Here is a 23,815-nt window from a genome sequence, read left to right on the forward strand (position 1 = left end):
TAGGGGTGATTCCAAACAAAATATGCTTGAGTGTGTCTTTGTGATCAGTCTCAATAGTACACTTACATAATTTTAGTCTCATTAGAATATCACACACACAGGCACACTGTGGGAAAAAAAGATTCCATCATACCAGTGCCTCCCTTCCCGGGGAAGCTGATGGGTTAGTACAATTAGAACAGAGAGGTCAACTCAGAAGGTTATAGCACTTATTTTCTGGAATTCCAAAAGTGTAATCTTGGTTGATTTTCTAGGTAGACACAGGATGATCATGGGGGCATATCAGGAAGGAGGTTTAAGAAAATTGGAAGTAGTAGGGGGTGTCCCACTTTGGTTTAGTGGGGAAGTTATTCCATCCACTCTATAATCCTAATCTTGCCCCATTCAGCCTCCTTTTTATTCTCTAAACACAAGGAACATTGAAAGGGAAGGTTATTTGAGTCCCTCAAGGTTGCCCAAGCGACTGCTTTGATGGGCTGCAAAAAACGTTTCTGTGGAAGGGTGCTGGTCGCTAGAAGCTGTTGAGTTGCCTCTGACCCAGAGTGACACCATGCACAACAGAAAGAAACCTTGCATGGTCCTGAGCCATCCTCACAACCCTTCTCTTGTTTGATGAGCCCACTGTTACAGCCAGTGCGCCAACCCACTTCTCTGAGGGACTTGCTCTCTTTCACGGATCCCGTGCTTTACCAAACGTTATTTTCCTGTTCCAGGGATTGGTCACTCCTGCTAATATGTCCAACGGCCGTGCATAACCAGCTTTCTATATCATGATGGTTTTGTCTTTTTAAGAATGTCATATAATTGAATCATGCAGTACATTGCCTTTTGAAATTGACTGCTTCCCCTCACTGTGGTACCTCTGCATCTCAGCCATGTTATTGAGTACATAGGTAGTTGTTTTGTTTATTGCTGAGTTGTATTCTATGGTTTAGCTGTATCACAGTTTATGTAAGCATTCACCTAGTGAAGGATATTTTCTTATTGTTTTCAATGTTTGGCTCTTCTAAACAATGTCGCTATGAACATTAATGCACAGGTTTTCATGTGCACATAAGTTTTATTTATCTAGGGTAAGTACTCAAAGAGTAGAATTGAAGTGCACATGTAACCGTTCCAGAAACTTCCCAAGTGGCAACTCTATTGCACATCCACTCCCTATGTTCTTGCCAGCTACTTGTTGCCGTTGCTTTCTACCGAGTGGGTTCTGACTCACGGTGACCTTATATGCAACAGAAGGAAACACTGGCCCGTCCTGCCCATTATCGCAGTCACTCCATCATTCCCTCTCCTGGAGTGTCTTGCTCTTTGTCACCAGCCCTCTACTTTACCAAACTGTTCCAGGAACTGGTCGCTCCTGATAATGTGCCCAAAGTGTTTGAGACAAAGTTTTGCCACCCTCACTTCTAAGTAGCATTCTGGCGGTACTTTCTCTAAGATAGACGTATTTGTTCGTGCACAATTCCGTGACATTGTCAACGTTCTTTACCAACACCTTAATCCATAGACATAGATTGTACGCTGGCTTTCCCTACTGAATAAATAGAGTTTGCATGCATATGAGGTGAATCAAGCACCATGGCTTGGGTCAGGTCTAGTTCAGGTCTCAAAGGTACATCTTTGCTCTGTAACACTTTACAGGAATCTTGTGAAATAGATTTGCCCATTACAACATGCCGTTTGAGTTCTTGACTGCTGCTTCCATGAGTGTTGATGGTAGATGCAAGTTAAATGAAATCCTTGGGATCTTCATTTTTCTCTCAATATCTTATGATGCTCAATTTATTATTATTAGGGAGAATTAGAGATATGAAAACACCACTTTCAAAAGTGCATTGAGTTAGATGGAGCATATTTTGAGAGACAACAGCTTTATATTTTCATATTTTTTTATTAATGAATCATTTTAGTGGGGGTTCTTACAGCTCTTATAACAATCCATACATCTATTGTATCAAACTCATTTGTACATATGTTGCTATTATCATTTTCTTTCTGTTTAGCCTTTGGTGTTAGTTCTTCTTTGTTCCCTCCCTCCCCCCTCTGCCACACTCAGGGGCCCCTGATACATTATACATTATTATTATTTTCATATCTTACACTGTCTACCTTTGCCCACAAACAACAGAAACCTTTTCATATTTTCAATAAGGGTTTCCTTGCATGGATTTCCACAGACTGATATGTTGACATGTAAACAGCTCAGTTTCAGCTTTTTAAGGTTTTCATTTTCTTAGTTTTAAAATGTCTGGAAAAATTGATTTTCAATTGATTTTTAGTGATCACATCTTATTTCACTGTGTGGTTACATGACAAAGCTGGAGTGGAATTGTAGTATGTGATTGGCCATGTCTGTTGGGGTGAGACACTGGTTGAAAAACAAACAAACCAACTTTGTGAGCTTGGTTAACCTAATAACCCTTGCTACCTGTGATTTATCAAATAGGACCAACAATTTCCACATCCCAAGTATAAAACGTGTTAGCTGTGTAAAATCACTTTGACAATGAAAGCCACTTTAATGTACAAAATAATTATTTGGAAAAATAAGTCTGTACTTGAAATCTATGGGCTTTCAAACCACACACTGGTTCTATGTAATTTATCTGGCTTCAGGGTAGGTGGAGCATGACAATTTGACCTCTCGGTGTCATATGGAAGGAGTCCCAGTGTGCAGTGCGTTATATCTTGGGCTGCTAATCACAAAGTCAGCAGTTGAAACCCACTTTCTCTGTAGGAAAAATGACGAGGCTTTCTGCTCCTGTGAGGATTTATGGTCTCAGAAACCCACAGGGGCAGTTCTACTCTATCCTGTAAGGTCGCTGTAAGTCAGAATGTATTTGATGGCAATGAGTTTGGTTTTGATTTTATGTGAAATGTGCCCTCTCTGTGGGAGCAGACAGCGTCATCTTTCTCCTAAGGAGTAGCTGGTGGGCTTGAACCTCCAATCTTGTGATTAGCAGCACAATGTTTAAAAAACGGAACCATGAGTGTTCTCTATATATTACATATGCAGTGGCCATCTGTCTGGGAAGCAACAAAGCCCACATGGAAGAAGCACACCACCCTGTGTGATCCTGGGGTTGACAGGATTAGGTATCTGAAGACCCCAAACAAACAGTTATATTGATGCGAACAAGAGTGGGTGGAGTGGAGACCCAAAGCTCATCTGTAGACAATTGGATATCCCCTCGCAGAAGGGTCACAAGGAAGGGATGAGCCAGCCAGGATACAGTACAGTACCAACGAAACATACAACATTCCTCTAGCTCTTTAATGCTCCCCCCACCTCCACTATCATGACACCAGTTCTACATTACAAATCCAGCTACACCAGAGCATGTACACTGGTACAGGTAAGAGCTCTTGACACATGGAACTCAGGACAGATAAATTCCCCAGGAACAACCATAGGAGTAGTGATACCACGATGGTAGGGGGAAGATGGGGGGAGAAAGGGGGAACCGATCGCAATGATCGATGTATACCCCTCTCCCCCTTCACACACACACAGGGTGGCAAACAGTAGAAACATGGGTTATAGGACACAGGAGATGGTGTACGATATGAAAATAATAATAGTTTATAATTTATCAAGGGTTCGTGAGAGTGGGAGGGTGGAGGAGGGAGGGAAAAATAAGCTGATATCAAGGGCTCAAGTAGAAAGAAAATGTTTTGAAATTGACGATGGCTACATATGTACAAATATGCTTGGCACAATGGATGTATGAATCGTTATAAGAGCTGTAAGAGCCCACAATAAAATGCGTTTTTAAAAAGAGAGATCATACCATTTGCCTATTGTGGAATTCCTAAATAAAATAGCACCTAGAGAATACCTTTTATGGAAATACGTGGTGCATCTGAAGCCAGAAGATAGAAAATTCAAATTGTTGTGTACTTTCCTCTGTTTTTGTATTTGAAAAACTGGCTACGTTCTTTCTTTACAGAAGTAGATACAGAGTCTGTGATCACCTCTGTGCTGAAAAGGGGGAAATTATTTCTTTCATAACCACTGAGCTTCATTCTTTCTCATTTGCCAGAAGAGAGTGTGTTAATGGCTGTAGATCATTCTAGTGAATGACACGTATGATTGTAGAACACTGTTAAAATCAAATCAGAGGTGGTTACTCTTCGAGCTCCAAGTATCCTGTCGAACCACAAGATAAGTGCATCTCCCGGGGGAGGATATTGTAAAGTGTAAGTGACTGAGTCCTCACTAAAGCCCCTCCTTTCTCAGCTTGGCTTCTGCGAGATAACCACCAGAGCCCCTTAGCCAGTCTCCTATGAAGTCAAAGGTACATCTCTTCAGATTTCTGAGACACTACCTTCCTCGGTACTGAATTCCACATCTTTTCTTTGTCACTTGGCAGATAAATGGAAGCTTTCTGTTACATCGGCTCATACAAATAGAGGAACCTGGCATGTATGACTTTAAGAAAAGTAGGTCTGAGTAGATCAGTGTTTCTGAGGTCTTGTGTCTGTGTTCTGACAGCGTGCAGGCTACCGGCTGTACACAGACAGATACTTTCAGTATGAATAGCTCTGCTATTAAAAAACAACAACAACAGTGTTTATTAGGAGAGAAAACAACATCCCTAGTGTGTCACATTTGTACTTCCGTGAGTATCATTAGTGGAGACAAGTCTAGAGTACGGAACAACAGACCAGCGACATGACGGGACTTCCTAGGGCAGTTCTTAGGCATGCACAAATTGGAATCGCAGCATTCTTTTCAGTGAAACAGCAATCCATAAATTGGTCATCTTAAATATGTGAAATATTCAGACCATTTCTAATGAAATGTTAGAGTCAGGCCTGTGCTTTTTAGGTTTTGTTTCCTGCTTGTTATTGATGAGCACGCGATGGAGCCGTGTATAAAAAGGGAATTTAAACATGTACCTGTGCTGACAATGCTGAGCATTTTGATAAAATTAAGCATGCACCTTCAGAAAGATATAGACATTAAAATTTGCAATGGCCTAAACTATCTGATACTGTTGTAAAAAGACCAACTGCAAGGAGAAAAATCATATGAAATTGTGAAAACCATTTGAACTGTGTATTTTCATATGCCTGGTCAGAATGAACCTCTGTCCTTACATGTCATACGTTTAGAAACATGTATGTTGTGTAGTGTGGACCTTCCAGCCCTAATTTCGAAACACTGAGTGCGGTGGATGTGCTCTGTGTGAGGCAAAGGATGCTGCTCCATCGAACGTTGGGTATTTATCATTTGAGGAACCATGCATGAATTGGTAGTTGCCTTCTCTTTATAGTGATACCAGTTTTCCATTTATAGTAGTAAGCATATGTTTTTCTCTTTAAAAAATAAGTTACACAAAGTTGATTTAAAGGAAAAGTCATAAGGTAGTACTGAGACAGGACAAAGATTTCAAAATGAAGGCAATTCACATAATCAAAGATAGGGAGACTTTAGAAAACATTATATTCTATGGTCAAGCCAATTCATTTCTATTGGGTGCTAGGGTTTGTTCATCAGTATGTTATATTTCCTGCCTTACTTATTTTCAACCGAATAAAGCAGAGAGCCACATCTATCACTAGTTCTCGGGCAGGGTTGAATATAAGTGCTAAAACCAAGGACAGACAGATTGAGGACAATACTGGGTTCCTGTTTGATTACCAGATCATTCAAGAAAAAGCTAACAAATGTAGGGGCAGAATAACTGAAGTGAAAGCAAAACCAAACCAACGTAGGCGTTGTTGGTTGCAGGAAGGGGGGGATGAATGCTGCTGTTAGGGGCTGTCTAGTTGGCTCTGATTCATAATAACCCTGTGCACACCAGAACAAACATTTTAGAATTTGCTTTTGAAATGTATTCAGGTTCCATGTACTCTGCTTTTCCTGCCTCTCCCTTTTTCTCCCTTGGTAACCTGGGAGTCATCCGGACTCCACTTATCCCTTTGACTGCATCACAGTTTAAAAAGCATAGTAACCCTATAACGTCATAGTCAGGATTTCCAAAGTTAGAGTAAATTGGATAAAGCATTTTGTTGTCAAATTAATTGGATAATACCACCTGACAATGGTAATTCCCAATGAAATATTAACCATTATTATGGACACTCACTATGTTCTATTTCCTGTTTCCTAAAAGCATTTTTGATGTCTCTCACTTATATGTTATGTTGCCACATGCCCATAAAGCAACAGCAAAAATATGAATACCCCCATTAAAAGCAGGCAAAGGACTCCAACAGGTATTTATCCAAATAAGAATAATAATGGTCAATAAACATGAAAAGATGCTCAAGGTCTTGTTATTTATTTACTTATTTATTTATTGGTAACAAGGTTTTGTTATTATGAAGTGCAAATCAAAACCACAATGAGATATCACCTCACACCCACTAGGATTGCTATGATTAGAAAAAAAATAAAGAAAAGACAAAGTGCAGCTGTAGATTGCAGTGTGGTGAAAGTTAAGGTTTTGTATCAGCTTGCTGGGCCAAGATTCTCACTGGTTTGGCAGTTTACATCCAGTAATCCCCCACGAACCGATGTAACAGTGTGACTACAGCCAATCTGTTGCAAGCTTCCATAATGGAAGCTGAATGCAATGAATTACTGGGGCTTGCCAGCAGAGGGTCACAAAAGACATAGTGGACTATCCTAGAAGAAGACAATGAGTGATATAGTTGAGCTTTGGTGAGCATTTCTTATGACTCTTACTATTCCCGTTTTAATTTCTTTTTCTCATTTCAAATTTCTCTTAACTCCAGACCCTCAAAACCCTCCTACTAACTTTCTTGAAACAACACCCCACTCTAAGCTGCCAAGGCCCTCTCCCACTTGCAGCCAACCCACTGCCTCAGGGCAATGGCTCTTGCTATTTGAAGAAACTTGACTGAACTCATTCACACCAATGTGTGAATGACTGATAACCACCTGGTCCTGGCAGTTGTATGTATCATTGTAACAGGTTTCTGGTTAGCTCAAATGAACCTGTAATTGCTGGAATTTTTGGCAGTGGTACAAGACAAACAGTGTGTGAGCGAGTGAGTCCAAAAGAGCTAGAGGAAGGAAAAGTGGGAGGGGAGAGAAAGGGCCTTCGTTTGCAAGAGCATTTGCACAGTAGGTGCTATTTTGGGACAGGGAAAGTCTTGGCTAAGAGTTTTCTTTGCTCTCCACCTCCCATCCCCCAAATTGTTACTGCGCATGCCTCTCTGGAATGAGCTGATAGTTGTTTAATTGTTTTCTCCAGTAGCGCCTGTGGCAATTCCAGATGAGGTGTTTTACAGTTGTGCGCCCATCTGGGACTGCCTATAGTGGGAAACGGTTGAATGGATCAGGTGGGTGTAGGGCTGAGGAAGACCTTGAGAGTGAAGTCAACAAATGCATCCAGAAAAATAAGGAGCCCTGAAAGGCTTTTGAATAAAAGATGGAAGTGACGAAAATCTTAAGGAAGTCTTAAGTAAGTGTAAATATTCCATTTGAAGTGATGGGGTGCCATTTAGTCCTTGGCTCATGATTTTGGGGTTACTGTCTTTTTTCGTTGTCCTGGCACTTCTCTGAATTGCCAGTATCTGTCTCTCTAAACCTTTTTGTAAACATTATTATTCTCTTTCATCCTTTGTATTGTTCCTTATGGGAATGTCCTTGATATGTGCACCCTGCTAGGAGTCCTGGTGGCATAGTGGTAAGCGTTGGCTGCTAACCACAAGGTCAGCAGTTCATACCACTAGCTGCTCCTCCGGAGAAAGAAAGGGCTTTCTCCTCCCACAGAATTACCATCTTGGAAACCCACAGGGCAGTTCCGCCTTCTCCTATATAGTTGCTATGAGTTTGAATCCACTTGATAGCAGTTAGTGAGTCTTGTTTAATAAAAAGACTAGAAATTTGAGTTGACAAAGGGATTTATAATGCTGATATCAAAGTAGTGGGTTCTAAGTCTTTTTTCAGATCTGTACATTTGTCTCTGTTTTAAAAGCTAAACAAAGCTAAACAGTTTGCGCTGGGCCCTCCTGTGATTCAATTGAGAACTTTTCTCTTCACTGCTCATCGTACCATGTTTGTTCCTAGGCACTGGTGATGTGCAGCAGCTTGCTTGGTCGAATTCACTGTTTTATTTTTTGCTCCATCTAGTGGAGTAGTGATTGTTGAAGCAATTTTGTGGCTTACAATTTCAACATCACTGGTTGCAGTGATATTTTAATAGGATCTAACAATTCAAAAAATATGCTTTTTCCTTTTCAATTAAAAGTTGAATATGTAGAAATGACTGGTTTTAGGAGAGCCTTTCATTTTTTAACATTCATTGGACTGGGTATTGTGAAGCCTATAAAATGTATTTCTCCAGTTTCTATCTTTACCAATACTACTTTGGCTTGGCATAATGATGATCGACATTTCCCTTCCCTATTGAAGCAGTTTCCTTAATCCAGTTCAACTCAGCAGTCACTTACTGAGATGTTCATCTGCCCATCTTCCCATCATTAAGTTGTTTTATATCTACTATTCCAGACACCTCTCCACACAGGGTCTAGCATACAAACATCAACAAGATTCACTTAGGTAAACCTTTTGAGTTATTTCTTATGTTTAAGAATGCTGTGGGGGATAGAAAAACTAGTACTTGAGTCTGCTAAGGATTGCTGGGGAAGGTTTCATGGAAGCAGGTGTGTTCCAGTAGTGAAGTATGGCTAAATATTTGCTTGTTTGACAAAGAAGGCAGGGGGTTCGGAGTAGAGGGAGTATCTAATGCAAAGCCACGAAGGCATGGGAGAGGATGGAATGTTGGGATTAAGTGCCCAAAAAGTACTCATTGAGGGAACAGCGAGAGCTCTGTGAATGGCATTGGGGAGATGTTGTTGGTTCTGGTATAAGGTGATCATGTAGCTTCTATATTCTAGTCCTCCTCTCCTCACACCATTTACTTGCCTGGGTTCAGTGTGAGGAGATACTTTGTGTGGTGTTTAGGAGTCATATTTCTGGTTTACTCTCTAGTCCACTTTAATATAATACAAGGATGATCAGTGAACAGAAAGTTGGAAATCATTGAAAAAGGTGTTAGGGATTCTGGATTCCTGTCTTTTAGTTCTCTTAGCAGTTCTATCATTTGAGCCTAGTCCGTTAACAATTTTATTCCTCCACTTTAAAGTAGAAATATTAACACCTGCATTGTCAATCTCCATGTTAGTTTGAAAATGAGAATGATACATTTAAATATTATTATTAAGAGGGATAATAAATGATTTCACTTGAAATGATGCTGATTGAGACTACGGGTAATAAACAAAACATCTACTGATTAAAAATATTTTGTGGATAATCTAGATGGCAAAGTAATTGACAAATAGACGTATTCTTACTTCCTCATGAATTTCATATATCTTTTAATATTTTCAATCTGACAGTGAAGATTTAAAATTCCAAATAGCCAAGATTCATGGAAGCAGTAGTCAAGAAATGAAATGACCTTGTATTGAATTCGGCAAATCTACCACAAAAGATTTCTTTGAAGTTTTCAAAAGCAAAGGAGTCATTTTGTTTATAAAGGTGTGCCTGACAAAATCCAGGGCATTTTAAATTGTCTCATGTGCATACTAATATTGTATAACATAAAAGGAAGATAGAAGGCTTGATGGGTTCAAACTGTGGTGTTGGTGAAGAATATTAAATATACCCTGCACTAACACAAAATGAACAACTTAGTAGTAGAGAAGAAAAAGAGGCAGAATCTTCCTCTGAGGGTGTTGAGACTTCAGCTCACTAACTTTGGATCTTATCAGGAAAGACCCAATTGCTGGAAAAGAGCATCTTATTCAGAAAAGTAGAGGGCCAACGAAAGTGAGGGAAACTCTCTGTAGACTAGAGAAACAAATCCATAGAAACTCGTATGTGTATAAGAGAGAGTTTTAGATGAAGGGTAATTGTACATTAAGAATTCCAACCCAGTCTAGTCCAAGCTCATAAATCTGATATTAGCCCATATGTCCGATACCAATCTATAAAGTCCTCTTCAGACTCATGAAACACATGCAATGATGCCAAATGCAGGACGATCACAGGCCAGTGGGTAGAAAGTCTTTGGACCCAGTGACATTGTAAGCATCTCAGCGCTGGCAGGGGTCTCTATGTGGCTTCTCCGGCTTCAGAGGTCTGGTTGCATCAGGGTAGGCCCATGTGGCTTCTCCAGTTTAGGGGACTAGCTTAGGTCCATGTATCTTGTCAGCTGCAACGTCTCCCAGGGAGTGAGCAGAGTCTCTCTCGTCTCCAAGGGGGAAATACCAGATTTCCCCGAATTCTCAGGAGAAGGCATTGCCCACATAGAGGCCTCATTGACAGAGGCCGATTGACAGAGTAGACTCTACCCCTTCACTCTTAATCCTCTCAAGTCCTAAATGGACACCAGATTATGTAACCAGCACACTTTCAGTGAGACGGATTGACACAATGGCTGCAACAATGGCCTCAAATGTGAAACTGAAGCAGGAGAAGGAGGTATTTTGTTCTTATCCCTAAGGTTGCTATGAGTTGTCACCAACTTAATGGCAACTACCACCAATAACAATAAGTACTTTGACTTATTAATGAATAATTCTTCAGTCATTTGTGTTTTGCTACTTCGTAAGGATTTATAAAAAGTGCAGCAGTTCTCAACCTGTGGGTTGTGATCCCTTTGAGGGTCGAACGACCATTTCACAGGGGTCGCCTAAGACCATCGGAAAACACATATTTCCGGTAGTCTTAGGAACAGAGACACCGCTTCTCTATCCGTCTCCAGGGGGGTCCACCCACATACAGAAAAGCCCACTGACGAGTACCTGGTATGAAGACTGTTACCCATGCTGCACCATTCTTCAAGACAAAATGTCATTTATTTGTAATTAGAAATAAATATTTCACAATATATTGTTACATATTGTTTTGTGATGAATCACTGCACTTTAATTATGTTCAATTTGTAACAATGAAAATACATCCTGCATATCAGATATTTACATTATGATTCATAACAGTAGCAAAATCACAGTTATGAAGTAGCAACAAAAATAATTGTATGGTTGGGGGTCACCCTGACATGAAGACCTGTATGAAAGGGTCGCAGTAGGAAGGTTGAGAACCACTGCTCTAGTTGGACTAGGGGGCTATGAAACTTAACTTTATCTTGCCTTTGCCATTTTTTTAAATTCTAATGATGGCGCTGGCAATATTTATAAGCAGCAGCCAAAGGCATTCCCATTCCTATTCTTTCTTTGAACACATGCTTTCCCCATTAGATTGTGTGGTTTTATGCTTGGAATCTGAGACATTAGCTGAAATATGAACTTCGGGCTTTTAGAAGTATGAGCTTAGCTCCACGTGTCTTCTCAACAGGAATGTCTTGCAGGGAGTGTGTGTGTCCCGCACCCAGCAAGCTATTTATCTCCTTAGAGGCTCCAAATGAGGTCATCAAGTTGTGACCTGATTGACAGGGTAAACTCCACCCCTTCACTCTTAAGTCTCAAATTGACAACAGATTATGTAACTACCACACCTCCTTTGAGTTACACCTGAAGTAAAGGGGAACAATACTGCTTTGGATGAGATAACATGATGAAGCTATTTAGAATATAATGTAAGTAAATCATTTACATGAGGGAAGGCCAAAAAGCATTACTACTAAGGTTCCAGTTCATACACAGATGACTTCTTCCAAACAAAGCATATTTAAACATTTGATCTGTGGATGCCAGCAGACAAATCATCTCAGTTGTGCATTTGTTTTACTCTCCTTCAAGTGCTTTTTTCAAAAGGCTCAATCAAGACAGTAGCTTTTAAGAGGATATACTGGGCCAGTGAAATTCAAGGCAGAGAGGTCAGGGTCAGAAGGTGATGGGTCATCTTGATAGATTTTCCTGAATGACGCAGAACAATCATGGGCTGACTAGGAAGAGGTTGTAAGAGAATGGAAAATTACACAGGTGAGAAAAAAAGCCAGGAAAGTTGTACCAAGAAAAATAATTTCCCCCCGATCACATTGTTTCTGTTCATATTTGCAGCTCTGTACTAATTCTTTGAGAAACCTTAGCCCATTCTGTCTACAGCTCTGATCTTGCCTCTTCAGACTTCTGTTTGTTCCCCAAATGCAAAGACATTAAGAGGGACAGGACTTGAGTACCCCGTGGATGTCCACACTGCCATTTTGATGTAGTGTACATAGAAAAGTGCTGACTTCCTCAGGAAAGAGTAAAAAACCCAGACCCCCTGCCATTGAGTTGATTCTGACTCATATCCAGCCTATATGGGCTTTCTGAGACTATACATCTTTATAAAAGCACCTGTCTCTCAGCAGTGTCTGGTGAATTTACACTACTGACCTTGTGACTAACAGCCCAATATTTCAACTAGAATAAGTAGTTTTATCCAAATTTACATGTCTATCTAAAAGCATAGTAGTTCTCAAAGTATGCTAGATTAATCATTCATAATTTGTCAGTGTCCTCCTGATAATACACAAAGAAGTCCCTTGTAATATCATCAGTGATTGTGGTTGACAGGGTGCAAATTTGTCTAAAAGGAGGTCAGTAAAAAGTATTGCTACAAAACCATAGAAATCATTATTTAAAAACAAAACACCAAAATGTGAAGCTATTGTTTCTTGACATATCCTCTATCTAGGTCTATATAAAGGAGCCCTGGTGGTGTAGTGGGTTATGTGTTGGACTAACCGCAAGTTCAGCAGTTTGAACCCACCAGCTGCTCCAATGGAAAAAGATGAGACTTTTTGCTGCCATAAAGATTTACAACCTCAGAAACCCACAATGGGAAATTCTGCCTGTCTTGTAAGTTGCTGTTAGTCAAGTTCGACCGGATGGCAGGGAGATACTGATGAAAGCAGCCTATCCATCTCTTTAACCCTTCTCTCAGGCTAGCAATACCTTTTGACTTTCCTTCTTACTACATAAATATGATGAAGGACTCATCTAGCATACATTGAGAACCCCTGATTTTTTTTCTTTTAAAACTTTTAGATGAACTTCTGTAAGTTTGCATATAATTACTTTTTCTAGTGGAAAATCACATGATTATTGTTATTGTTGTTTTTTATGCCCAACCTGAAGAAAATCGCAGCAAACTGGTACGTGATCAGTTTTCCATAAAACGAAATAAGAAAATGGTCTGGCTTCTTTTTCTTTGTTCCAACATTTTTGGTACTGTTGATATATCATTTTCAAATATTCTTATGAAGACCTGATGGATTCAATCATTTTTAGCGCCTTCCAAATTCCACTCCTTCTTGAAGATTCCATGGGGCAAGGTGGCACACATCCAAAATCATATTTCCCACTCGGGGGAGGGCATTTTTTCCCCTTTACAAGTGAGTGGAAAAGAAAGTGGCCAGTTTTACTCTTGATCAAGAAGGCAGGGTTTAGACAGTGTTTATCTTGTACATTTTTTAGAGATTTTTAGAGAATATTTTCAAGTATTAACTGCTCTGTGAAATTACTGGCTGAATCCTCTAAACCCACTTTAGCAGAAATTGTTTGACTAAGACGAAAATATTTTTTTATTATCTACATAAAAGAAAACATAAAAGATGTTTTTGCATCGTGACGTCAATCTGAGAGCCTGCATACAAAGGAGGAGAAAAGCTGAATGTCAACTGCTGGATCCACGGAAGTTTGAATAATTTGACGGCGAGCGTAAAGGGATTCTCTAGGGAGATAACACTAAGTAATGACGGCCAGGGACGTGTTGTTTTCTGATGAAGCTCCTTGTCTTAGTTTAATTTCCCAACTAACATCATTAAGCCATTTCAAAAAACTGCTTACCTGTAGCTTTTGTCCCATAATAGCCTATCCTCAGAGATTCTATACCTTGTTGATCTGATCTTCTACCCACACTCTCCTATCTCTTTTTGAGGTCTTTATGAATGTGTTTTGCTTATTGTATGGACTTTCAGGTGCATTCTTTTGATTTACGGCAAGCAGTAAAATAGAATCACAGTTTTCTTTCTCCACTTACCGCTCTCTTTTCCCAACACCCAGACGCATCACCGCACTACTTGATCGCTATCCTTTTATCATCAGTTCTCTGGCATTTTCAACCCAGAGCTATATCACGTAGTGCTAACAATGTTGCATCGTAATGCAGGATTGCTGCTAGACACAGCCCACCTCTCTTCACAATTCATATAATTGTCTTTAGAGGTGTGGGGATAGTGCAAGAAATCGCTAAGATTGGTGTTTATGTGCAGTTTGGGCAGCACACTTTGTTAGTTTTACTTACCCTGAGAATCTAGTAATCTTTGCTTCAGTGCCCTGGTCTTTCTACCTTGTTCTACTTTCGGGCAAAGGGTTAAAAAAGAAAATTCTTGAGCATGTGTGATGAGCATTAAGAAAAGTGCCCAGAACTTTTCATGGACGGTGTTTTATATATTTTTTAATGTAGACTCAATTTACCAGGGCAAATGTCCCAGAGAATGGAATGGAATTTGAGCCGGAGCAAGGAGGATAGGTTGAGTTCAGAAAACTCGAGAGTGAGAGAGGCTTCGTGGAAGTGGCACCTGTGGCAAAATGTGGGGATGAGTAAGGCAAGTTTATGAGACAGAGAGGGAAGTTGGTGCTATAGAGTACTAGGACAGTAAACTGGATGAGTAGGCGGGGCCAGCTTTGAATGAGTTCTAAGTGACAGGTTCTAAAAATTGGTTACTTGTTTGGTTGCATGCTTGCTTGGAATCTTTGATAGAGCCATTCATTCAACAAATGACTTCTCATGGCCTGTGGGATACACACAAACGTCTTCATTGACATAGCAAGTCTTCTGAAATTTTGTTTCTGCACACATTAAAAACTACTCCTCTCAATGCTGTGTACTCTAAACTCTTCCTAGCCATATGAAGAGTTTTCCAAACCCCCCACCATATTGTGCTCCCTCAACTCTCTATGCCTCTGCATGGACTATTTGCCCAGAGTTCACCTCTTAAACGCCTCCTTTGTGTCCTGCTTCAGCAGAATTTTCATTATAACTGTGTTGTTGTTGTTGTTGACTTGGACATATGCTGCTAAAGCTTCTATATCGTATTTTGTACTATCACTGTATCTCTCTCTATTTCCCTCGCTTTCACTAGGAGCAAAGGATTGTATCTTATTCACCTTTATAAACACACCACTCAGCACAGTTTCTCACTTAATCAAGTCATAACATTTCTTGCATAAAATATTTGTGGACACCTTATTTCCATCAGGTACACTGTTATTTTAAGAGAGTCATCTAAAAACAATATCATGGGCTGAAAATCGAAGATACAGGAAAACCATTTATGCAGCTTTTTGTTGTTGTTTTGCAATAGCTCATTTTGTTTAAAAAACCGAAATAAAAACTAGAGGTTGGATTCCTGGCAAATCACCAAAGATAAAAGGACAGCATTTAATGAGTAGCAACCGGGGGTCATGGAGCAGAAGGAGTTAAAGATATTGAAGATTTCAGAGAATAAGAAAATAGCAGGCGACTTTCAGGTAAACATGTTTTTACCAAGTCAGAGCTCCTGTTTCTGGTGTTGGTCTTTGTCTTACCCCAGCTCTCTGCTGACGATGAGATGAGCAAATTGTTCCTACTCAGTTTACTGGAGCTAAGCCCCAAGATTCACATGGCTCTAATCTTCATATCTGATTAGGAGTTTAGAGATGAAATATAAATAGTTCAACCACGCTGACTACAATTCCATATCAAGGGAAAGTGTGCAGTGCATAGATTTTGAATGCATAAAACCTGCTTCTGCTTTTGAGAGCTAAAATTGAAGTGTTATACCAGCCAGATGCACTGGGGTGCGCTACTATGTAACAGAGCCTAGCTGTGCATCACAGCTCTTAACTTTAAAACTCCAGAGAATTTGATGAGAGAGGGATCCACAAGAACATGACAAATGATGAGAGTTCAAACCTTAAGAGAAAAATGGGCTTATTGGTAAGAGACCTTTCTTTTCCTTTACTTAACTGCTGTATTTAATCACTAAAAGAGCAAGCCTGTAATTTACACATGTGGCTGTGAAGCGGTATACAAAAATCAATGTTATATGTATTGTAGAATTCAGGAGACATATTGGTAACCATACAAAAATCATAGGAAGCATGTGTACGGCTTGTTCTTTTTCTTATAAAAAGTAGTTCAGAAAATTGTGCTTTATTTCAGATTGTGGTAGAGCTGTATTCCTATAGCTTAAATGTATTGCAGGTTAACAAAGATATGTATGTATTTTTAAAGTTAAAATAAAAAACAGTGACTTATGCAGAGATAGATACTTTCACTCAGTTACCAGAAGGTGGCACACCAGCTTCTCCTGAAATGCACAAAGAAAAGAGATAATAGTAATGGGGATAGAAAATAAGCTGTATTTAAAGGTATTCTAATGTATGTTAAAACAAGAAGTAATATAATTGTTATTTATTTGGTGAAGTTGCCCTTCGTGCTAAAACTTGGCAAGTGTGCATTTAACCCATAGTAGCTTTTGGTGATTCAAAAATTGTCCTTTTTATGTACATCTCATTTTAGAAGTCGACTTGGAAAGAATATTGTCATTAAGGGGACACTAGTCTGAGTCTCGCATACCAAACAAGAAGTGAAATACTTGCCATGTACCTTGAGCATATGGAGTCATTGGATTTAGGATAACATTTTAAGATAAGGTCTTTTTCAAGGTCTTTTAGAAGATACTGTTAGGGTATGACTTTGATTTCGGTTGTGACTTTAATAATTCACAAGTGCTTATGAAATGACCCAGAAAAACCCCAAAATAGTTCATTTGGAAGGAAAGGCTAGATAAAGGCTAATTTTTATTTCCTGGCAGCTAATAACAAACAGGAATGAAGTCAATGTAAACAAATTCCATTTTGTGCTCGTAGTCCTCAAACATCTGCCAGCACACTTTAATTTGTTAACAGAGTTGACAGTTGACAGCGTGTACTGCAGTGCTTCCAGAGTAGTCTCTATTTTTAAAACTGCAGTCCCCAAACTGTGTGTGTTCCATGTTGCCTTTTGTATTTGCTCAAAGGAGCTCAATATATGACAGAACTTCACAAAGCTGACATCTCCTGGTCAGAAAACAGTGCATCTATTTATATGTTTTTATTAATTACACACAGTATGAAAATAAGAAAATTGGTAGCAAATGAACCTAGAAGAACATTAGCCATCTGCTCTCCGAAAGCTGTAATGTGTGTCATGTGCTTTCAGGTTTTTATGGCAAAACAATATATCAACAAAGAATTGACCTTTCTAGCTCTTTAAGAGGGAGAGGGGAGGGGGGAAAAGAAAAGAAAAGCTAGAAAATGACAAAGCGTTCCAAGGGCTGGGTATATATTTACTGGTTTCCTTGGGTCCAAATTTGGGCTGGTTTTTAGTCTCTTAGATCAAGTGCCAATAAATATTATATTTAATGTTAATATTTATTCCATACTTTATAAAACATAAAGAGAGCTTCTAAAGCAGAATCTTAATGGCTTTCTGGTTAAGGTTTGGTCCTTTTAAAAAATTAATTTAGGTATTAATTGTTTTTCCTGTGTGGTCTTAACAGTTCAGGGTTTTGAAAGTAGAGTTTTATTAATTTATAGCTAAATATTTGGGGGGTATGCTTTGGAAAATCTAAACTAAATACAATAGTGCCACAATTAACCCGATTTTTTTTTTACACTCCACTTTTAGGAGACGGAGGCAATTGTCTTTAAAACAAGCCGATTTCAAGGATATATTCAAAAAATCAACTTCAGGGTATGTTCAGGGGTCTTCACTTTTGCTATCTTTCTGTCAATGATCATTTATTTTCATTAAAAGACCCTGAGGTATTAGAAGACATTCTATCATCAAAGAAAGTTTCAATGATGTCTAGGATACTGGCTTTATTAAGACTAAAAAATGAAAAGATAATAATGGTTGCTACTGTTGTTAAAAATATCACCCATCATCATAGTGTGCTCTATGTGTTTCATCGTGCTTCGCAAACCGAACTTCACTTGGTTTGCATAACACTGCTCTGAAATGGGCAAAGGGAGGTGGCCTTTTCCGGTTTATGGGTGAGGGAGAAGAGCAATAGAAATCACAAAGCTAATCTCTGCCAGAGCTGTAACCAAACTACAGGTGTCTGAAGTTTAGCTCTGCCCTTCTGCATTCTATCTCATGGAAGAAGTTTGAAGCAGGTTTTCAACTTTTGAAATCTGTACCGCACCATCAACATATTTTATACTGCCTTTGTTTTCTCAGTGCTGTACTTCACAGTCCCCCCACCCCCCTTTGTATCTGTCTGTCTGTTTGCCTCTGTGACTATTTATCAGCCAGCTGGAGACCTTGCATTCAGACGCACCCAGACCTGCAAGGATCTGGAGTGTGGGAGAGCAAGATAATGGCATTGGGCAGTACAGATTGACCACTGGTGCCTGCAGGGGTAGCTTTTGTGTGAAAGCTTGGTAATAGGCTACTGATAGAAAGGGGGGCGCTTTTTTAATGAAGTGAGGGAAAGGAAGGAGGGGGGCATCCCATCGGGCCCCAGTAACAGGGTGAGCAATTAGAAGCCACAGGGAGGGTGGTGAGCAGGCTTAGGCCAGGGACAGAGAGAGAAAAAATGGAAGCAAGGATTAACAACCTTGACTTTAAAGCTGAGTTTCTGAGGTACTTGTTCAAATTGCAGAATCCTGGCCTGACCCCAGACGTTTACATTTTTAACATTCACCCCATGTGATTTTTGTGCAGACTCAAGTTTGTGCCTTAAAGGGAGAGGGCTTGTATTTTGGAGAGTAAAGAAAATAGCTACTTTCTCTCCATAGCGTCTGCGTTCCATGTCAAAAGCATCAACTGGAGCGGGTGGCGGTGGGGAGGAAGGACGTGCAAGGGCGAAGAGTGGAAGCTATGACTTGCACGCCCGGCTGTAACTCCATCTAAAGAATAGCCTAATAACAGCATGACGGTGACTGTGAGGTATTTAAAAAAGCCCATCGGATTCATTTTAGACTCTTAAAAAAAGGTAAAGGATACAAAGATTTCCGCCAAAAGGTGAAAAATGGGTACATTTTGAGATCTTTTTTTTAAAAACATTTTATTAGGGGCTCATACAACTGTTATCGCAATCCATACACACATCAATTGTGTAAAGCGCATTTGTACATCATTCTCAAAACATTTTCTCTCCACTTAAACCCCCGACATTAGGTCCTGATTTCCCCCCCCCTCCCCGCTCCTCCCTCCCTCATGAACCCTTGATAGTTTATAAATTGGTATTTTGTCATATCTTGCCCTGTCCGACGTCTCCCTTCACCCACTTTTCGGTTGTCTGTTCCCCAGGGAGGAGGTCACATATAGTTCCTTGTAATCGGTTCCCTCTTTCCTACCCACTCTCCCTCTACCCTCCCTGTTTTGCCACTCACACCACTGGTCCTGTAGGGCTCATCCACCCAGGATTCCCTGTATTTTCAGTTCCTATCTGTACCAGTGTACATCCTCTGGTCTAGCCAGACTTGCAAGGTCGAATTCGATCTTTTAAAAGCTGTCCCCTCCAAATTGCTTTCTCTTTAAAGTAATAAAAAAAAAAGTTGAGACAACTAGGTTACCAAGGGTCCTGGATGGTAAGGACTTGCTGTAGCAGTGTATTTATGCTCATGATATTTTCATATGTGAATATACAGTCTGCTGAAGTAGATTACAAGGGCTTTGTGGCCAGAGAACATGTGTTTTGTTGTGTACGTGTAACATTGAGCAAAGTCATTATTTCTTCATACTTACTGATGATTGAAACAATTCAGCAAGCACCTCCTCTCCGGGTTCTGGACCAGTGGCTTGATTGATTTGAGGGCTTGGGAAGTTCAGGAAGTCTTGCTTACACTGTTAGTAATGACTCCTAAGTTGAGGCGGCCACAGCAGAAGCACATGCATTTCGGTTGACACGTCTGAAGCCTGGTCCTGAGCAACACACTTGGTAAACTTGGTTGCCTCTCGGCGTGTCAGTGTCGGTTCAGCCGTGCTCCCATTCTCCCCTCTTTGAGAGACAAGTTATGTGTTCTGCACTATTTAAATTTGAATCTCAAAGTTTAGCATTTTTGAAAACTCCTAAATGTTAATATGACTGTAAATTAAATCAAATGTAAGTGTTTAATGACCAAACAGTGTCATAGGAATTCAGACAAAATGGTCAGACCCTATAATAGAAAACCCCTAAAAGTGCTCAATATTGCCTCTGACTTAGATCAAACCACACAAGGAAGGGATGAATCAAAGTATGCTAGGAAGAAGGAAAATATATTTTACTCCAATATGACATAGTTTCCGAATTTTTTAAACAAGTAATTGGCTATTTAAGTCATTATTTGATTATGAAGATATTAAACCGTTCTAAACTTATTGTTGACAGTAGAGAGCTTTACAAAAGCAGTCAGAAAACCCTAAATTAAAATACATCTAGCTTAAGTCTAAGGAACCAGAGTAGTGTTGTCAGGTAAGGATTCACCGGCTAACAATAAGGTAAGCGGTTCAAACCCACCAGCTGTTGTAAGGGAGAAAGACGAGATTGTCTGCTCCATAAAGGGTCTCAGAAACCCTTTAGAATGTTGCAATGAGTTGGAATCAACTTGATGGCAGTGGATAGTTTGATTAGCTTAAACCTAGGGTCAACCCAGAAGATGGATTCCATTTTTATTCCTTCATATCAAAACCTATTTACCCTAGTTAATAATGTAGCACGAGATAAGAAGAGGTTCCCATCCCATCCCTCATTTGGATAGCCATTGGCTCCAATGATGGTAAAGTTAATTATAACACTAAAAGAATATTGTGGTTAGAGTCCAACATATAAAAAAATTATATGCAAGGAAGTACCCCCCAAGCCCAGATTTTTTACCCCTCAAGCTATGTATTTAATTTTTTAAAAAAACAACTTTGTCACTTCAAAGTACTCTCCATTCCACTTAATACATTTGCCAAATCTGTGATTCCATTCTTGGGAAACGTTTTTCAAACTCATCTGTTTGGATAGCTGACAACAGCTTCATTTTTTTATTCACCTCTTCTACATTGTCAAATCGCTATCCTTTCATGCCCCTCTTCATTCACGGAAACAAAAAGAAGTCCCATGGAGGAAGGTCAGGTGAGTAAGGTGCATGGGGAAAGAGAGGCATGCTGTTTTTAGCCAAAAACTGGTACACTGAGATGGCTGCATGAGCAGGTGTATTGTTTGGTGGCAAAACCAGTTCCCTGTCTGCCACAAAGCAGGCCTTTTTTGGTCACACACTGTTCTGCAATCTTTGCAGAACCTCTAAATAGAAAGCTTAATCAACAGTCTGACCGAGTGAAACAAAATCCAAATGAACTATGAGGCAACATTTTCATCTGTGAACAAGGTTTCATCAATGGACATTTCACCTTTTTTGAAATGAGAAAACCACTCATACACTTGAGTTTTTCCCATAGTGATGTCCTCGTAAGCTGTGTTCAACATCACATCAGTTCCTGCAGCATTTTTCCAGAGCAGGAAACACAATTTCACAGTTTCCCACTGTTCTCTTAAATTGGCCATCACACACACACACACACACACACACACACACACACAAAATGATGTTGGAGCGAAACTGCTTTCATGAAAAACTTCGCTGTGACCAAAGAGAAATTTCCCAGGTGACACTACTTGGATCACTAACTTAGAGCAAGTTGCTCAGATGCTCACCTAGCAGGAAAAATGTGTACTATGAATGCTCCAACCAGTGGAGCTTTTTTCCCTTTTTTTTCTGGCGTGGGGGGGTGGGGGTAACTCCCTGATATAATCTGATCCAATGATGTTTTTATATTATAGGATTTTCATTTAATTGCTAAGTATATTTTGCAGCTATAGTCATTTAAAATAATACACTTTTAGGCTAGCTTCTACAATTTAGCATTAACCACCACTTACTTGGCAACTTACAGAATAGTGCAGTGGTTATGCGTCTGGCTGAGATCCCCATGGTTGACAGTTCAAAAGCAGCAGCCATTCTGTAGGAGAAAGGCTGTAGGAGGTCACTGGCCGTCAGCTTTGACTTGATGGTTTTGAGTTTTGAATACATTTTAAAACTTATTTTGGAAACAAAACAAAACTTATTTTGTAAGAACTAATAATGACCAAGGAGAAAAATTCTAAGGTAGAAAATGAGAGAGATCTCGGTTCATGAAAATAGAGCTATTGATTGGGCAGCTCTCAAAATCCCTTGGGCCCAACCATAGGAGGCAAATACTGTTTCTATACACTGCACCTTTAGGAAAACTGTTAAACATATTATGGCTATGAATCACCAGGTTCAAGTGTAAAATTGAATCTTTGTTGAGGTGTAGGCTTTCTCCTTTCATTTTAGAGTCACAGTTTTTTCAGTCATCAATATTATTTATGGATGTCTGTTTAGGGGACTTAAAGCTTTAAGGATTTAGAATAGGAATGATTTAAAAAGCAATCGAGCCTAAAAAGAACCCATTTTCCTGGTGGTGAAGTGGTGGCCATTGGGGTGCAATCTGCTCTGCAGGAGAAAGATGGGCTTTCTACTGCCATGAACAGTTCCAGTCTCAGAAACCCACAGGGGCAGTTCTACCCTGTCCGACAGGGTCGCTATGAGTCGGCATTGACTCGATAACAGTGCGTTTGGAATTTGGTTTTTCATGGGAAATGTTAAGTAATTCTTCATCATCTTGGTGAATCATTAGGGTTAGCTTTCCATGCAAGTAACCATTTCCAGTTATTTTATTGTGATTATAAATATTTGTAACCAAGATAGTCATACACTAAGGGAAAGGAAGCATGAGGCAACCAAGTAATCAAAATGTCTTGCTCTAACATTTATAGTGCCAATGTTACTGCTACAATTACTCTTTCAATGAAATGGTAGAAATAATTTTTCTTCAAAGCAGCAGCCATATTTCATTATTTTGAATTGGGATGCTGTGTAATAAATCTTTATATAGCAATCTAAAGATGTTTTTCAAGGCCTCAAATTTTTGTAAAAGAATAGGTATTTCTGAGAGAGAGAATATCAAATATAGCAAAAGTTTAATTTTTTTACCAGCATGCCTTTTGGTTGATATATGATGTGCTTATTGCCGAAAAGATTTTCAACGGTCGTAAACAAACTGTGTTGTATGTTGCTTACTCTTATTAAAATAGTGCAGGTCTTAAGAGAAATACAGATTGCAATATTGCTTCATGTAGATTTTACAGTTTGTTTCTATATTTGATGTTGCCACAGTTAAGACAAAGTAGTGAAACGATTTCAAAAGTTTATATGAATATCTCTTTTAGTCAGCGAGGCCATATTTTAGACCTCTCTTTTAGTGTACACTGTACAATGTAAGTCATTTTTTATGTTGGTAACTATGTTTCTATTCTTCAGGAGAAAGGTGTGGCAGGCTGCTCCCTTAATAATTTACAGTCTTGGAAACACTGAGGCAGATCTCTTATGCTCTAGAGCAGTGGTTCTCAACCTTCCTAATGCCGCGACCCTTTCATTCAGTTGCTCATGCTGTGGTGACCCCTCAACCATAAAATTTATTTTGCTACTGTTATGAATCGGGCGACCCCTATGAAAGGGCCGTTCGACCCCAAAAGGGGTCGTGACCCACAGGTTGAGAACTACTGCTCTATTGGGTTGCTATGAGTTACAATAAAACCCCAGGACAGTCCTTTGTTTTTAATACAGATTTAATGTGCAAGCACATCAGAAAATTTAACAAAGCCTCGATTCTTTTATTTACTCAAGGTAATTTAAGAAGATGCCTAGAAAGTTGCTGAGAGATGACTAACCAGACTATCTTTCTTTGAGTGAGGGAGACGAGCGCAGGAAATTTTTTCATCAGCGTAATCCTTCA

The 23,815-nt window shown here is 39.6% G+C and overlaps 1 protein-coding gene across 4 annotated transcripts in view; it reads left to right on the plus strand.

Moving 5' to 3' along the window:
• KLHL13 (kelch like family member 13) overlaps positions 1-23,815 on the plus strand; it is a 204,177-nt gene that overhangs the window by 101,808 nt on the left and 78,554 nt on the right. For 2 of the 4 annotated variants that reach the window (XM_045298582.1, XM_045298583.1), the window contains exon 3: positions 17,651-17,716. The exons of 1 other annotated variant lie outside the window; for it this stretch is intronic. In XM_045298582.1, coding sequence (XP_045154517.1) covers positions 17,651-17,716 — 66 coding nt within the window. Of the gene's footprint in view, positions 1-15,861; positions 15,917-17,650; positions 17,717-23,815 lie in introns of those variants that run through there. One more of the 4 variants, XM_004710080.2, reaches the window with a different exon arrangement.

The sequence above is a fragment of the Echinops telfairi genome, unplaced genomic scaffold (assembly GCF_000313985.2).
Source record: "Echinops telfairi isolate 266 unplaced genomic scaffold, ASM31398v2 ScPeMD7_7427;HRSCAF=8465, whole genome shotgun sequence".
NCBI lineage: Eukaryota > Metazoa > Chordata > Mammalia > Afrosoricida > Tenrecidae > Echinops > Echinops telfairi.